Source organism: Mercurialis annua, linkage group LG2 (genome assembly GCF_937616625.2).
Source record: "Mercurialis annua linkage group LG2, ddMerAnnu1.2, whole genome shotgun sequence".
Classification (NCBI taxonomy): domain Eukaryota; kingdom Viridiplantae; phylum Streptophyta; class Magnoliopsida; order Malpighiales; family Euphorbiaceae; genus Mercurialis; species Mercurialis annua.
Window position 1 is genome coordinate 8,214,877 of NC_065571.1, and position 17,811 is coordinate 8,232,687.

General features: G+C 28.9%; 1 protein-coding gene across 1 annotated transcript; it reads right to left on the reverse strand.

Moving 5' to 3' along the window:
- Window positions 1-7,466: 7,466 nt before the first annotated feature.
- On the reverse strand, window positions 7,467-8,178 carry LOC126666930 (uncharacterized). Its single transcript, XM_050359848.2, has 2 exons — window positions 8,027-8,178; window positions 7,467-7,905 (listed from the first exon to the last, which is right to left on the reverse strand). Exons 1-2 carry the CDS (start codon window positions 8,121-8,123, stop codon window positions 7,646-7,648), a joined length of 357 nt encoding a protein of 118 aa, XP_050215805.1. The 5' UTR covers window positions 8,124-8,178; the 3' UTR covers window positions 7,467-7,645.
- Between the last annotated feature and the right edge of the window lie 9,633 nt (window positions 8,179-17,811).

Below are 17,811 nucleotides of genomic sequence, written 5' to 3' on the forward strand. Positions count from 1 at the left end.
CATATCCATACATATATGTTTTTTCGTGATCAAATTACGCACACGACGGCAGTTTTACGAACTGTACACACGTACAATCCCGTGCCGTTCAATCGCTTGAACACACGGGACGGGTTTCTACGGCTAGGTAAGATTTTATTCGGTGTGAATAAAATCTTTGTTAATTAAATTGCACAGTTATTAAAATTACTCTAACTTATAAATAAAATACAAAAATGCGGTAACACTTACTTGTTGAAGAGCAGAACCGCAAGAGAGAAGAGAATAGGGATGGTAAAAACGGTGCGAACGGACGACAAAAGCAATAACCTTAATAAGGACAAAACCTACAATAATAGTTTGAAATAAGTCTGTTATAGCATTACAAGTTAACAAATTGAATGTCTACTTAATTTGAGTACTAATGAAATATTTTTATACTTATTAACAAAAATCCGGCAGCATTTCCCTTAAAAATGAGCATCACCCATTTCCCTTAAAAATGAGCATCACCCATTTATACTTAATTTAGTTAAAATTTAAATAGATTAAAACCTAATTCAAGTAAATTAAACAAAAAAAATAAAGACTCACCGGATGGACGGACGACCCTGGGCAGACGGCGGCGGTGGGCAGACGACCAATTTCCGGCAGACAGCGGCGGTGGGCAGGTTAATCGTTTTTGCTTCAAAAACAATTACAAAACAAATTAAAACAAAGGGAAATAGGAAAGGAAAAGGGAAACAAAGGGGAAAATCACTTACTGGCGGCGGTGGGCAGAAGACGGAGGAAGGCAGACGACGGCGGCGGTGGGCAGAAGGAAAAGAAGCAGAAAAGGAAAAATGGAGAAAGAAGAAGGAAAAGAGAACCGCAGCGTTATTTAGGTTAGAAATTAGCGACGGACCAAGTCCGTCGCTAATGAACAAAAGCCTGTCGCTATCCATTAATGAAACAGTTCGTTTCATTAATGGATGAAATTAGCGACGGCTTTGACATTCCGTCGCTAAATATATTTAAAAGAATACCAAAACCAAAGTATTAGCGACGGACTGGCTAATCTGTCGCTAAATTTAGCGACGGATTAGCTAATCCGTCGCTAATCCGTCGTTAATGAATGGCGGGAAGCTTCCCGCCTTTCATTTGGTGGAATTTGCCGACGGTTTTCCATTCCGTCGGCAAATCCGTCGGCAACATTCTAATTAGCGACAGAATTCATGTCCGTCGCTGAATTCCGTCGCTAATTAGCTGATTTCTAGTAGTGTCTAAAGATATAAAGTCACGATTAAATTAAATAAAAAGAATTATGATTTTTTTTATACAATTCATCTTATTTAATTAATTTTTTTTAATATATGTTTTGGTCCTAAATTATTAAGTTTTTGTATTTATAGAGAATTGTCTATAAATTGGGACAAAGGAAGTATTAGTGTAGTTAAGTAATCTCGCAAGTCTTAAGAGGATATTGAAAATCATCTAAAGAAATGCTTTTCTAAGGATTAGGACAATTATTAAAAAAAATACTCCCTCCATTCTATTTTAGTTGTCCATTTAGCCAATATTACACATACCAAGATAGTGCTTTTTTTGTCTTAATTTATAAAGAAAAATATTAATATAGCCCTATTAGTTAATAAATGCCTTTTAAATTAAAACATAGAGTCATTTATTAGGGATGGGTAAATTTGAAAGATAAGTAGCTAATATCACATGAGATTTTTAAATGGACAACTATTTGTAGATAAATAAAATTGGTTAAATAGACAACTAAAAAAACGGAGGGAGTAGTATGTAACATTTCTCTAGAAAAATTGATTAGAAAAGGACAGCTTGTAAAATGTGGCAAATTGTTGAAAGATTTGGATTATTCGCATTCTGCAAAATATGATTTCGTGAACATTCTCTATAAGTTAGTTAAGAATTAATTAATTCTATCTAATTATCAAATAATTTGGTCAATTCAATTAATGTCAATGATTTAACCCTAGCTCCTACCATTGGATAGAAAAGTATAAAACGAAATTTTCCTTAAATAGAAACAACAACTCTTTCAAGTTTCAAACAGTTAATTAAAAATTGTTGAAACCAATTAGACATAATTTCAAACTAGCATATCGAAAAGTAGATTTGTCAATTTTACCAAACAATTAAGTTAAGATTAATTGTTTTATTGGGATGGTGCTTTGTTGCACGAAAAGAATTAGGCTAAAGATGCACATAGGTAAAATTTGATAATGTAATTCAACTTCCTTTTTTATGATTAATTTTTGTTGTGCAGTAAAAGAGTTTGACTAAGAGGTGAAAGGAAATCAGTATAGCCATATCTTCTGCAAATTTTAGTTTAATTTTATCAGTAATTTATCAACTAGCCAAATGGTGAAACTTCTAGAATTGACCGGATTTCAAACTAGTTTTTCTGTGGAAAAATAATATTGTAGTAATAGAATTGGATATTAAAATAATATATATATCATAACTAGTTATGACTAAATTGATAGAAATATCTTATAAAATAGCCTGATTCAAAAAAAATCTAAATAATACTATCCAGTCCAAATTAAATAATAGATCATTTGACAAACACAGTAATTAATTAGAAAAATATAGTAAAATTGGTTAGAAATTGTTATTTTATATAAATTTTTATTTTTATTCTTTAATAATTTTTTAAGGTTAATTTCATAATAGTCACGACCTTTACACGAATTTTCAACGACTTTAAAAATTTCCATATAAAACCACGACCTTTCATTTTTTTTCCAAATCTATCACGAAATCAAATTTCGGTGTATTTTTGATGACGTGGCCACCATAATCCTGCAGATTTGAAAAAAAATGAAAGGCAAAATTCACCAAAAAAAATAGTCGGTGATAGATTTGAAAAAAATAAAAGGTCATGGTTTTATATGGGCCAAATGTTATAAAAAAGGCCAAACCTTTCACAAAAGTTCCACAAAAGTCCTAACCTAATAATTTTGTCGATTTTGGCTAAAAACAGATTATTTGGTCTCAATTTTGTCCAACATTCAATTGACAATCAAATTTTCTGATGTGGTGCCCACGTGGCGTGCCACACAATCTGTCACTATGGCACTTATTAGGGTTAAAGTGCAAATAAATTCTTAAATTTTTTTTAAAAAAACTATTTACACCCTCTAATTTTAAATTTTTTAAACTTAACTTTTATAATATTTACCAATTTCATGTTTATAAATTTATTTATATATTTTCACCCTCTTCTTCATTAATTTTATCTTTAAAAAATAAAATTATATATTAAAACTAATTAAATAACATTCCGTCCCATTGCGGAAAAAAAATTCAATTTTTTTTTCCGGAGCAGATCTGCTACTCATCTAAGGAGCAGTAGTTCCTCCCCTGAGGATCTGCTGCTCATCGTCGGAGGAGCAGATATGCTCCTCCAACAGAGGAACAGCAGCTCTTCGCCTGAGGAAATGTTGATCCTTGTTTTTGGAGCAGCAGCTCCTCAAGAGGAGCCGCTGCTCCTTTGAAAAGGAGGAGCAGCGGCTCCTCGGCTCCTCCGATTTTTGAAAAAAAAAATTTTTTTTTTTTAAATTGGCATATAATATTTTAGAATTTTAAATTAGTTTGGTTGAAAAAAGATTCGGCGACTGTGATGGATGAGTCGGAAAAAAGTGGGATGGTAGGAAAATGCGAGAGGCGGCCGAAAACGGCCGGTGGTATTTAATTGGGTAAAATATGTTAAAAAAAAATTATGAGTGTAATTGGTAAATTTTTTAAACATTAAGTACTTAAATGCGCTTTTAACCTGACAATTGCCACAGTGGCAGATTGTGTGGCAGGCCACGTAGGCGCCACATCAACAAAATTGATTGTCAATTGAGTGTTAGACATGACTCGAGGCAAAATAATCTGTTTTTGGTTAAAATCGATAACATTAAAAGTTCAGGACTTTTTGTGAAATTTTTATGAAAGCTTTGGTCTTTTTACAGCATTTAGCCTTTGCTATACCAATTTTTAAAAATCGTGATTAAAATGAAAATTTGTATAAAAATGGCGATTTTTTATGAAATTATCCTTTTTTTAATATATAAGTAATAGTTAAATAATTAATTTTTTTTTTTTGGTTTATTTTGCATGTTAGTCCTAATCAAATAATCAATGTGCTTTTGCCTAACATGTACGTTGTGGATAATATTTTGCTAGCCCGTGAGATAGTTAAGAATCATCACAAAGGTGGTAATAACTCTTGCTAATCGTGGTGGACATTCAAAAAGTTTATGACTCAGTCTCTTCAAATTTCATTGAAGAAGTTTTAATAGAGTTAAAGTTTTCCAAGAAATTTATGGATTCAGTTATAACCTGTATCAGAATTCAAAAATACTTTATTATGATTAATAGTGAGTCAGTGGTGGAAGAGGTTTTAGACAAGGGGACCCGCTATCCCCTCTGTTTTTTATCTAGTGCATGGATTATTTCACAAGACTCATGGCTAACAAAACTGGAACAGGCTCAAGATTCAAGTTTCATCATGGCTATAAGTTCCCAAAATGAGACCTGTTATTGCCGCTTATCTTGAGTATAAACTTAATTGTGGTGATTAATTCTCTTTTTGGTAATATTTTTGGATCAATAACAAATTTTATTTGCATAGCAGATGCTAATATTCTTGTTGATGCTAGAGTTTGCTCTATGTGGAGGAACAACCATTGAAGTTTGCCTGACCCTCTGGATAATACAACTTTGAATGCTTGGAAGTATATCAAAGACAATTTCAAAGTAAACCCTCTATCAGATGTATTCAATGCTTTCCGTACGCTTTTGACAGATATGGTTAACATCTGTGTTCTTTCTGAGCTGAATTAGCTGGTTTGTGATGATCTCCTTTATTTTGCTCAGTTAGCTGAGTTGTATTCTTGGCCAAATGCTGTAAAAAGTCCAAACCTTTCACAAAAGTCCTGACCTTTCAAATTTGTCGATTTTGGCCAAAAACTGATTATTTGGTTTCACAAAAATCATGACCTTTCAATTTTGTCGATTTTGGCCAAAAATGGATTATTTGGTTTCACAAAAGTTCCGACCTTTCAATATTTGGTATGCCACATAGGCGCCACATAGGCAAATTGAAATCAAATTGAGAGTTGGCCACAATTGAAACTAAATAATTTGTTTTTGGCCAAAATCGACAAAATTGAAAGATCAGGATTTTTGTGAAACTTTTATAAAAATTTTGGCCTTTTTAAGACATTTGGCCATAACCTTTTTAGCAATTTATTACTCCTTTTTGTGATTCACAATAAATAAATAAATATAATTTGACTTAACTATAGGAATAATAGTTAGTGTTATTTAGGAGTAATGCGGGGTTTTATTTAAGTTTTATTTACGATTAATTAAATTTAATTGAATCTTTAATTAGAGTTAAGGGTTAATTAGAATTAATTAGGTAACTCATTTATTTTTTGGCAGAGGTGAAAATATTACGGTCTTATAAAGGTTCGGATATTGTTGGTAGATTTTCGTAGAAATGACATTTTCATTTTTTCGTACCAATTTGAGTGGGTGAATTGATCTTTTACTCGGTGATGAATGCTTCCAAAAAAAATGATTGTACTCTTTTTCACAAATTCTTTTTATTTTTTTCTTTTATTTTTTTTTGAATAATTTTTATTTTTTTCTTCAAGCTAAACTCATCTTAGAATTTTTTGTATTATTAATTTTTATTTTATATATTCTTTAATAATACATGTTTTCAAATATTTGATATCTTTTTTTTGTTTATTTGGGATTAGACTTATATAAAAATTCTAATAATATTTTCCTTTCTTAGGTTGCTTTCTCCTTTTTAAAAGTTGTAGCCTTCTTTGCCTTAAATTCTTAGTTTTGTAGCGTTTTACCATTTTTTGTGGTTTTATTCATCAAAAATAATATTTGATATTTATTAAATTAAGTCTTGGCTAATTTTTTTTATATATTATTGTATGATATCAATCTGTACTAATATTAACTCATCTATCCCCCCCCCCCCCCCCCCCCCCCCCCCCCCCCCCCCACCCCCAAAGCCGGATCCATCTTTTAGTTGAAAAACCTTTTTATTTTATGTAGCTTATTCAGATGTAAAAAATGATTATAGATTCTCTTCATCAATGGAAGAGAGATTTTTTATTTTTTCAAATAAAAAATATCTAATTACTTAAAAACACTCACCTTATAACTTTTGTTCATTTATATCACAATTTAGGAAAAATTGCAATTGTACTCTATTTTCGATTTTTATGTTTCACCTCTATCCCAAAATTAAAAAAAATGACAATTTATTTAACTTAAGGATGAAATCATTAAAACAACTAAATATAAAGATTAAATTATATATTTTTATGTTTTAAAAAAATACAAAAAATTCTTTAACTTAAAAATATTCAAATAGATCCTAATAACAAATTAATTTTATAATTTTATAAATTAATTAAAATAAACCAACGGTCGCTCCTTTTTTTTTTTGATGAATTGAGATTTTATAAAAGGCCTCAAGAAGAGGCAAAAAAAACGCTTAACTACACAAAGCTTTCGCACATGAAGAGGCAAACTAGTTGCACACTAAAGGCTACGACTAAGTGAGAAAGCAAATCATCCAAGAAGGATACAATCAGGACTTCTAAAAAAGTCCAAGCCTGAATAAGAAAAAGTAATATTACAACTGCTAAAATAAAAGGCTGTCTTAACAAAAACACTTAAAATTACATCTTCCTTCTCATCGGAAAAGGAGCAGCGGAGCTCCTTCTCATCGGAAAAGGAGCAGCGGAGCTCCTTCTCCAAAAAGGAGAAGGAGTTCCGATCATCGGATCGGAATTTAAAAAAAAAATTAAAATTAATTATTATTATTAAAAAATGTAAAGAAGAAGGTATATTTGTACAGTTAATAACATTAATGTTTTATTAGAATATAAATTAAAAATGAAGGACTAATTTTAACTCTTTTTAAAGGAAAATAGGTCAATTTAATTCTTTAGGGTAGAGGTGAAATATAAAAATCAAAAATAGGGTACAATTGAAAATTTTCCTAGGTCAAGATATAAATGAAAAAAATTACAAGTTGAGTGGTTTTTAAGTAATTAAGCCTAAAAAAGGTGGGGTTTTTTGTTTTTTCGATTAAAAATTTATTTCAATTCTTAAACTATTATAAAAAAATTTATTTAAACCTTAATTATTATAAAGAAATTATTTAGTCATTTTTTATCAAAAAAGTTTAATTATTTTACTGATCTCTATTAAATATTTAAATATATTATTAATATCTATTAAATATTTCTATAATATAAAATTTAATAGTAAAAAATATAAATTGATAAACTAATATAGTTAATAATTTAAAAAAAACATAAGAAAAAATGGATCAAATGATATATTTACGGCCTAATACTAGGATGATTTATTATTTAGTCTAAAAAACCGAATGATAAATAAAATTGCGCCCCTTCTATATAGAACTTCTGACTCCGCCACTAGTATAATCAGAAAAACATAAATATTACTTCTGCAAATGATAATTATATAATTTTTTTCAACACAGAAAAACGTCTACATACTCACTGCTTAGTGCTTACAATACATGTTACATATGAACTGTTTATTTAGAAAACATGCATGCAACAAAGTAGCTTAACATAATTAGATTATGATTTTCTCTTTAGTTCCCACCTTCAGCTTTCACTTGCGTCTCAGTTGTAGCAGCACCACCGTGACCTGGGTAACCGCCATGTCCTCCCCGTCCACCACGGTGTCCTCCGCGTCCACCACCGTATCCTCCACGGTGGCCGCCTCCATATTCTCCACGGTGGCCGCCTCCATATCCTCCACGGTGGCCACCTCCATAATTTCCACGGCCGCCACCGCCATATCCTCCGCGGCCACCATGCCCTCCATAATCTTCAAGTCCTTCATTTTCCTCTACAAAAGTAGTTACATAAAGTTAGCTTAAGTAAGAAAAATTCAAAATGAAAATAAATTAATAGTACGTTACGAAGTTACATTTATTTTAATGCAAATCTTGATTAAAATGTGAACTTACTAGTCTCGGAAAGTTCCCGAGCTGAGACCTCGGAAGTGATAAGAAGAACCACAGCAAAAACAAGAGCAAGAAGAAGGAATGTTTTTGAGAACGCCATTTTTGGATGATGAGAAGAAATTATTTGATGCTATGGTATGAGCTAGAAGAGAGCTTGAATGCCCTCTATTTATAGATTTTTTAAGAAGAGTAATAACTAGCTGGGGCAGTTAAGAACATGCATGTATTTGGGTGTATGTCCAAAATATTTTATCAGTGTGCTCGGATCTGTCAATTTATTTACGTTTAAACATTATATTATTATTATTAGGTGGGATATTAAATACCTAGGTGAAAATTAAATATCCTATAAATTCATGTTTTAAGATAATAAATTAGATGAGAGGATTATCGTCGTAGTTCTCTTTCTGAACTCATGATTGAATTTGGTTTAGATATTATGGACTCATTACACTGTAGTTGATATCAAAGGTGATGGTTGAAATGAAAAAAATATTTGTATGAATCTAGTTTAGCTTATAGGATGGAGGCATTTTTCTGAGTCGTTGCCTCTAGAACGTCATCCTGAGTGTGCCACTTTTTATTCAAAAATTTAAGAGTTAAGTTTTTTTTTTCCGCTTTCCGTGGCCTTTTATATATATATTATTCATCAAAAATCAATTATATTGATTTGTGGTATTATACTAATAACTGAGATAAGATTTAAATAAATCATATATATATATATATATATTGAAAAAATAATGGCATAATTATTAAAAAATACAAATCTTTGTGTGTAATTTAAATCGAACTTTTTATTTTTTGTAAAGCCTAATAGCAAAATAAATTCAAATTTTTCGGGTTGCAGTAATTGATAAAGTTAGCTTAAGTAAAGAATGTGTCCCAATTTCAATATTTTGTTGCAATTCAAGCCATTTTTTTCAATTAATATAATTTTATCAATTTCTCACCTCAATATAATACTTATTAGCTTTATCTAGCTCCTCCGCTCATTTTTAGCTTCAAACAAATAAAAAAATTAGAGAATTTAGAGTTAGATTTTTAACGTCGTTATTTTGTTTTTTTAATGATTAGAAGTTAAATTTTGAAATTTTGAAAAATTAATTTTGCTAACTACCGAGTTAATAAATAAATTGAACTAACAATTAGAACAATTAATTTTATTAGAAAAAATTGGCTAGAATTGTAACGAAATGCTGAAATCATTATATTATACAAAAATTAAAGTTTTGGTTAAAATTGTAACAACCTGCAAAGATTTAAAAATATTTTGCTATTAGACCTTTTAATAATATTGTCCCAGTTTCATCATTTTGTTACAATTCTAGCCATTTTTACTCTATTTAATTGTCCCAATTTTCCGTTGAATCAATACAACCTTCGTAATTAGTAAAATTCATTTATCATAATTTTAAAATTTAACTTCTAATCTTAAAAAAATTATGTTACAATTTAATTTTAAATTCTCTATCTTTTGGTGGTTAAAGCAAAAAAAAAATTGAAACTAAAACAAGCCAAATAAAAAAATAAATTATTGTGCCTAGGTGAAAAATTGAAAAAAAAAAATGAAAAGAAATTGCTAGAATTGTAGCGAAACAACGGAATCGGGTATCATCAAAATTAAAAAAAATTGGTTTAAATTGTAGCTACCTGTAAAAGTTTGTTTTTTTTTTAAACAATTAGGTCATAAATAAAGGGTGCAGTGAGATAATTGTTTTTTTACAATTAGTCCATTGCAGGAAGCTAGCTAGCTAACTTGTCCAATTTGCAGACCGAGGAGTTGAATGTGAGAATGTGGTGAGTGCAGTGGCTAGGACTAACTGGACTTATGATCGATGAAAATTCATATTACAATGACACGAACTAGAGCTATCTATTTATGAATAAAAAGTCAACGCGCCCCCTAAACGTGTGATACAGAATTATTTTATCTACTAGTTCATATTTTTTAAGCAACTAACCTCAAAACTCTTTTTAAATATTATCCTATAATTATATTTTAAAAATGCGTGAAATACAAATCGGAAAATGAACGATGCGAAAAAGGAATTAAAAAGTTCCCTAATTGTTTCGATAAAATTATCCTAAACCTATTTTTTGCAATAAAAATATAAATTATAAGGTAATTTGACCAAAAAATGAAGAGTTTTGGGGTTGATTGCTCAAAAAAGTAAAATTACCTTAGTTCAAAGAGCGCATTGACCTTTAGTTCATCTATTTATACCATTTATACCCTTAGTTCATCTATTTATACCATTTATACCCTTAGTTCATCTATTTATACCCGTACAACCATGACATTACCATGGTGTTACACCTCTGCCACGTAGAGAAGAAAGAGTCATTAATATCTAGTACCTGAATAGATCCATCTAAAAACTTCAATTTATTCTTGGAAATATATGTCATTCCTATACATTTGTACCAAGAATGGTAATTGCTACTATTCAAAAGGTTAAAAATAAGAATCAATAAAAATTTGTATTCAAATGCAAGAAAAAAGGACCGATAAGGTCTTTTCATGTCTGATTGCATTGTTTGCCATTGAAATGCTTGAAAAATTAATGTTTGGTTACTCAGTAAATGTAACTGCATGTTTTAAAGACGAAAAGAAAGAGAGATCAAAGGCTTTGATGCCATAACAAATTTGTAAACAAAACTTATGATTGATATAAATTCAAATACAAGAATAAGCGCTAGAGCTACCTATTTATACAATTTGGTTAAAAATAACCGCTATGACAGCTAAGCAATAACTAAGCAAACAAACACATTATCCCCATGATATTTCTCATGGATTTTTTAACATAGCAGATGCATACATTCAACATGATCACCTCAAAACACATCTTGGTTCAGAGCTACCGTAGATGCAGCAGTCTTATATGGTTCTAGTGGCATTGGGGTGTCATGTGTGGTGCGTGACGATGCCGACAGGATAGTGCAGGCCGCTGTTGTGAAGTTTTTGGGCAGACACTCTTCGAGGGATGGGTAAATAATGGCAATGAGGGAAGCTTTTAGCTGGCTAGTGATTGGTAAAATCTTTTGATTAAGTTTGACAATGTATCAGTTGTTAGCGAGATTTTATCGACCTATTAGACTAGCGAAAATTTATTGATTGGAGACTGCGTGGAGTTATTAAAACAGTTTAATAATTTAGTTTTTTTTGGTAAGACAGCTTGTGAAGCAGACTGTGCACTTGTTAATGCAATAAACTCGTTTTATATCAGGTCATCGGGAGTGAATTTCTAACTATTTATTTTATTTTTTTAATATTTGAATGGGATTTAAAAGATAATTAATTATTGAGTAAATTTTGTAAATATTTATATAAATGAAGTAGAATATATATATTTTTAAGATTGTATGTAAGTAAAATATTTTTTCTACATTTGGATAGAAATAGTGTAATCATGGAAGCTTATCAAAAGTCAAATATTGAATAAAGATAAGGGACCACAAATTTTGGTGCAAAATAAATTGAAGGACAGAAAAATTGATGATAGGGCAATTGCTCATTTAATAGTTTAGCAGATATGTCAACTACTCCTATTAGAGTAGAACTGTGGAGCTGTACCCATAGTTTGTCTTGGAGTCATTAATAAGAAGATCAGATTGGAAAGTTTGCAAGACGTGGCAAATCGGTTTTAATTCAGTGATTTACTTATCAAATATGAAGTGATCTGATGACAAAATAAATCTAAAATAAGCCTACTTGCTTTTTATAGTTCAATTTTATATCAAAGCAGAAGTCAACAAACAACGCTACTATAGAAACGCGTACACATGAGAACCGACAAGTAGAAACTCGGGCCCTAATAGTGATGGGTCTCAAATGTAATTAAATCATACATGAATCTAGCTTATAATATACAAATATGAATTATTTGGAGTAGAACAAAAAATACTTTTCTTTTATTTATTTTTTTTTGTTGATTTTGGTTGTCAAGTCAACAAAAATATATCGAATTTTCACATTTGTGATATATTGGTAAAAAAAGGTCTAATTACTTAAAAAAATCCCACCTTGTAACATTTTTTCGTTTATACCCTCACGTAGGAAAAAGTTCATTTGTACCTTTTTTTTTATTTTTCGTTTTCATCTTTACCCTAAAATTTAATTTTTTTGATAATTAAATTAATTAAAGGACAAAAACATTATAAATAATTAATAATATTAATGTTTAATTAGAATATAAACTAAATATGAAGGATAATTTTAAATATTTTCCAAATGAAAAAAGGTCAAATTAGCTCTTTAGGGTAGAGATGAAAATGAAAAATCAAAAAAAGGGTACAAATGAACTTTTTCCTAGGTCATGGTATAAACGAAAAAATGTTACAAAGTGGGGGGTTTTTTAAGTAATTAGGCCGTAAAAAAATGAAAGATGGTGATTTTATTTGACACTTTTTAAAAGATGTGATTAAAATGAATAAACGTGTAAAGATGGTGATTTTATATGGAATTAACCCAAAAATATAAAGCAAATTACTTTAAAACTCCTCGCGTTTGTCATAATTTATATTTTAGTTTCTCTTATTTGAAAATCAAACGATTTGATCCTTAATTTTTAATTCTATCAACAATTAAATCCCTCCATCTATTTTTGGTGTTAGTCAAACAAGTTAAAAGACTTAGGGGTAAATTAATTTCAAAATTAAGGGATTAAATCGTAGATAAAAATAAAAATGTAGGAGTATATAGTTTTTTTTAAATTAATCTTTCTTTTAATTTAGTCATTAACTCGGTTAACTAACACACAAAAATGGACGGAAGGACTAAATCGTTGACGGAAATAAAAATGAGATATAAATCGTTGACGGAAATAAAAATGAGATATAAATCGTTTGATTTTCGGATATTAAACTCCCTGGTTCACTCAAGTCTTAAGAAATCTCAAAAAGATCACTAAAGTCAACTTTTTACAAAATAGTCACTGAATTATACCTTTTATTATAAAAGGGTTCATCCATATAAAACGATATAAAAACATAACATTTTTGCTTACGTGGCAAGTTAAAATTACAAAAAGGAACATAGTTTAGTGATCTTTTTTTAATAAAAGGTATAATCTAATGACTTTTTTGTAATTCACGAAAAGTTTAGTATTTTTTTCGTAACAACATAAATATTTTTGTAATAAAAGGTATAATTCAGTGACCACTTTAGAAGAAAATTGACTTCAGTGACCTTTTTCAAATTTCATGAGACTTGAGTGATTCAGGGAGTTTAATATCCTCTAATTTTCAAATGAAATAGACCAAAATTTAATTTAGGCTTAAATGCTCCAAAAATCACGAACTTTCGCGTGTTTTTGGTATTTAACACGAACTTTTAATTTTGGTGTAAAAATACATGAAGTATTCAATTTTTGCAATAATAACACCGGTTGAAATTCCGGCAATAATTTGATTATGTGGCACCGGACAATGTCATGTTGTCCTAACCAATGTCAGAATTCATCCTAATCATCAAAACTATGCCGTTTTTGATGTTAAATTCATTTCTTTACTAAATACACCTAAAAATATAAGGACTAATTTTATACTTTTTACATTCATCTTCTAAAACAAATTTCCTATCATAGTTAACACAACCCCAGCAAAATGATAACCCATCATGGAGGAATTTCCAACCAAAAATCAAAGTAATTAAATATGACCCAATTAAAACAAAAGCTAACCATTCAATTCAAACTATCAAAATCTCCATTACTGAAGCCACCACGGCGGAGAGGTGAAATGAAGAAACAGCGGTGATTACGAGAAACCACAAGAACTTCAATGCAGCAGAAATAGAGATGTAGCAGAAACAAAATGCAGCAAAAACGCAGCAAAAAATCAGCAGCAGCAACAACATACGCAAAGAAGAAGATCGGAAAACACATCATCAAAAATGCAGAAGATGAAATAGGATTAGAAAAGTTAATTTAAAAGATGAAAGTGTGCCGGCGGTGATAGGTGAAGAAGATGAAATAGGATTAGAAAAGTTAATTTAAAAGATGATAGTAAAAAGTATAAAAATGGTCCTTATATTTTTTAGTTGTGTTAAATAAAGAAACTAATTTAAGATAAAAACGATACCGTTTTGATGACTAGGAACTATCCAGTGCCACATAAGCAAGTTGAAGCCGGAATTTTAACCGGTGTTATTATTGCAAAAATTGGATACTTCATGTATTTTTATGCCAAAAATAAAAGTTTGTGTTAAATACCAAAAACACGCGAAAGTTCGTGATTTTTGGAGCATTTAAGCCTTTAATTTATAATAAATATGAAGCGCTTTATAATATTTGCTCAAAAATATATTTATGAAACTAGAATAAAAATTACAACAGTAGACTAACAAACACACCAAATTCAAAAATCCTAAAAGATGAATTAACTGGATTGTTTTACTTATCATGTTCACATTTATTTTTCATATTTTTGCAATGGGAAATTTTCAATCATACTCCTCCCTCAAATGTAAAATTCTTCCACATAGGACCACTTAACTTCATTCGGAACTCGACTCCAACCCATGAATATAGCACAGTGGCTAACAAGGCATGCGCAATCCAATTGAGATCATATTAATCTGCGATATTACCAATTAAAATCCAATTTTGAATTGATATGCAAAAATTAAAAATACCGATTTGTGGAATTCAATTTCCTTGCAATAAAAATTCTTCCAAAAACCATATTTCTCAAAGGCTCTCTAAATAACATGATTTGGAAAAGGAGGTGGTGATCGGTGGTTGTTGATGATATTTGGTCTAGCGTTAGGGTTTTCATTATGGAGGGAGGACGACATGGTTTTTACTGAATTATTTATTTATTAGTGGTTTAATATTAATATGATATTTATTAATTGGTTAATTATATAAATGTCTAAATTGAAAAATTTCAACTCTTCAACTTAAAATAAATATAAATTAACACGTGTTAGAAATCTTGATTATCAATAAGTTTTGAGAAGTTCGTGTGCGTGCGTGCCTGCAATATTTTAAAAGGTATTTGCAAAATAAATACCAATATTTCACTTTTACAGCGATCCTAAAATTTAAAACGTTACGAAGTAGATTCCAACTTTTTTTATTTTGTAATTGTAGACCCAATCAGTTTTTCGACAATTTTATCTCTTTTTTTAAGCTACAAAATGCAAAAACACGAATGATTTAGAATTTTATTTGAAAGAAAAAAATTTAAAATATTGGAATTTAATATGTCAATATATGTATCTAATATGGTTTTCATGTATGCAAAGCCGAAAAAACGACTAGGGGTACAAATTAAAAAAAAATGAGATTTGTTTACTAATGCTTTAAACGTTGAAATTATACCGCTATAAAAATAAATATTAAAATTTATTTTGCAAATACTCCTATTTTGCAAGTGAATAAGTGCCACATGGAATTAGATCGCTACATGCATTGGTTGATTAAAAATGATTTACACCTCAGCAAATTGCACCAATAAATAAGTACTGTCGCGCCAGCACCGTGTATGAATTTGGAAAAAAAATAAAAATTGGTGTATTTTTATGAGAAATTTTAAAGAATGTGATTAAATTGAAAAAAATATATAAATTTGGTAAATTTTTATAACATTACCCCTTTATAATTCTACCTAGTAAGATGTTTTAAGGGTTTTTTGCTATCTATGCATGTGATTGTGTAAATATAATAATTATTAATCTAAAAAAAGTTAATTATAATTAAAAATAGTATTTATTATAATATCGGCTGAATCACCAAAATATGATAAATTTATATGTTTTGTATCAGTTATAGCCAAATCTTTGAAAAATCACTGCCATTTTTTAATAGAATCGATTTTTTTAACACCCTTTCGTCCACGTCACTGTAAATTAAGCAATTGGCTGACATAACAACTGACATGTTTAAATTAAGTTTGGCTATTATTGACACAAAATTCATAATTTTGGTACTTTAAGGTGAATAAATCTAATTTTAAAATCAAACTAATTTTAAAATTCTATAATTAATAAACTGATTATATTATAATAAATTTATAGATATTTAAAAAATAATATTTTTTATTTAATACTAATTAAAATTAATCTAATTTTTTTTACTAAACTTAATTTATTCTGATAAATGTGTTTAGTAATATTTTATGGATATTAATTTAAATTCTATTAAAAATCAAAATATCGTATTTATCTTAAAATTTATGTTTTTGAAATTACAGTGGTCGGTCCATCAACACCGCCGCCGTTTGAGATTCAATTGCTTCGTCTTCCGACGAATAACCTGAGAGTAATATACACAACAAACATACGACAGTGTTCATAATTCAGCTACACACATAAATATAAAAAACGATAGGGTTAATTCCTAAAAAAAACACGAACTTTACACGAAGTTTCATTTTAATCATGACCTTTAAAAGTTGCCATTTAAAGGCACGAACTTTCATTTTGTTTCAAATCCATCATTTCAGTGTATTTTTGTTGACTAAATTCTTCAATAAACCATTAATAAAAGACCCAAATTATAAATCGACATTAAATTTTATTATCTTTTAGTTAGAGTATATAGGATTAGGAATTTTTGGTTCGATAAAATACATCGTATTTTACTTTGGCGATAGATTTGAAACAAAATGAAAGTTCGTGCCTTTAAATGACAACTTTTAAAGTTCATGATTAAAATGAAACTTCGTGTAAAGTTCGTGATTTTTTTAGGAATTAACCCAAAAAATTACTTAATAGACTGATTAATTAAAGGATCAGTGTAATTTTTTTCTCACTCCCTTTTCTCTATAAAGTGAAACCCATAATATAGAAATAACCAATCAAAATTTTTCATAGTGGTATAATCAATATATAGCATGATGTTTATATAGTATAGACTCATATGTCATTTTATTCTGTATAGTCAAAAATTTACGTTAATTTACACATAACCACTATTTTTATTACCTAAACTTAACACTTATATGTCATAACAAGATCTCAACAACATCAAAAATAATAAATAAAGCTTAAAATTATCATGAACATTAAACACTTTCACCACGTAATTTATAATTAATCCCTAAATAATTATATTAATTCATTTTTTTAATCAAAAATGGCTAAAAAGTAAAATTATCCTTTAATTCTAATTATTAATTAAATTAATTACATATTCATTAAAATATATTATAAAACAAATTTATTAGATTTAATAAAAATTTAGATTAGTTTTAATTAGTATTAAATAAAAAATTTAATTATTTTTAAATATATATGAATTTTATAAATGACAAAATTAATTTACTAATTATTAAATTTAAAAATTAGGTTTACCCACCTAAAAATATCAAACCTATTTCTCTTGTATCAGTTATAGCCAAATCTAATTTTAATATATCAGCTATCATGTAAGCCAATTGTTTAGTTGGCAGTGATGTGGGCTAAAAAAAACTGGTTCGATTTATAAATGGCTAAAAAGAAAACAGAATATATAAAATTTGATTAAATTTGTTAATTTTTAAAAGTTTGGTTATAACCGATACAAGACGTATAGGTTTGACATTGTTTGATGAATGATTGTTTGCTATCATTTGATTGTACTATGTGCCATAAATCGAAGGGACAGTTCATAACGAATTAGGCTCATTTTTCTTCAAAAAACAAATGTGACATTTAGTCTTATAGTTAAAGGAAGTTATACATTTGTGATGTAAGGTATGCATTTCCATTAGTCAGGATTCATAAATTATAAAATTCAAGCATTCAATTATACTAGAGCTAAAATTGAAAATTCAATTACCAAAAATTTTATGAATGT

What these genes read in the sequence shown, in the direction of transcription:
- LOC126666930 (XM_050359848.2), bottom strand. Translation starts at nt 8,123, where the DNA reads ATGGCGTTCTCAAAAACATTCCTTCTTCTTGCTCTTGTTTTTGCTGTG. An exon ending in TCGGGAACTTTCCGAGACTA is followed by an intron (nt 7,906 to 8,026) that starts GTAAGTTCACAT and finishes CTACTTTTGTAG; the next exon opens with AGGAAAATGAAGGACTTGAA.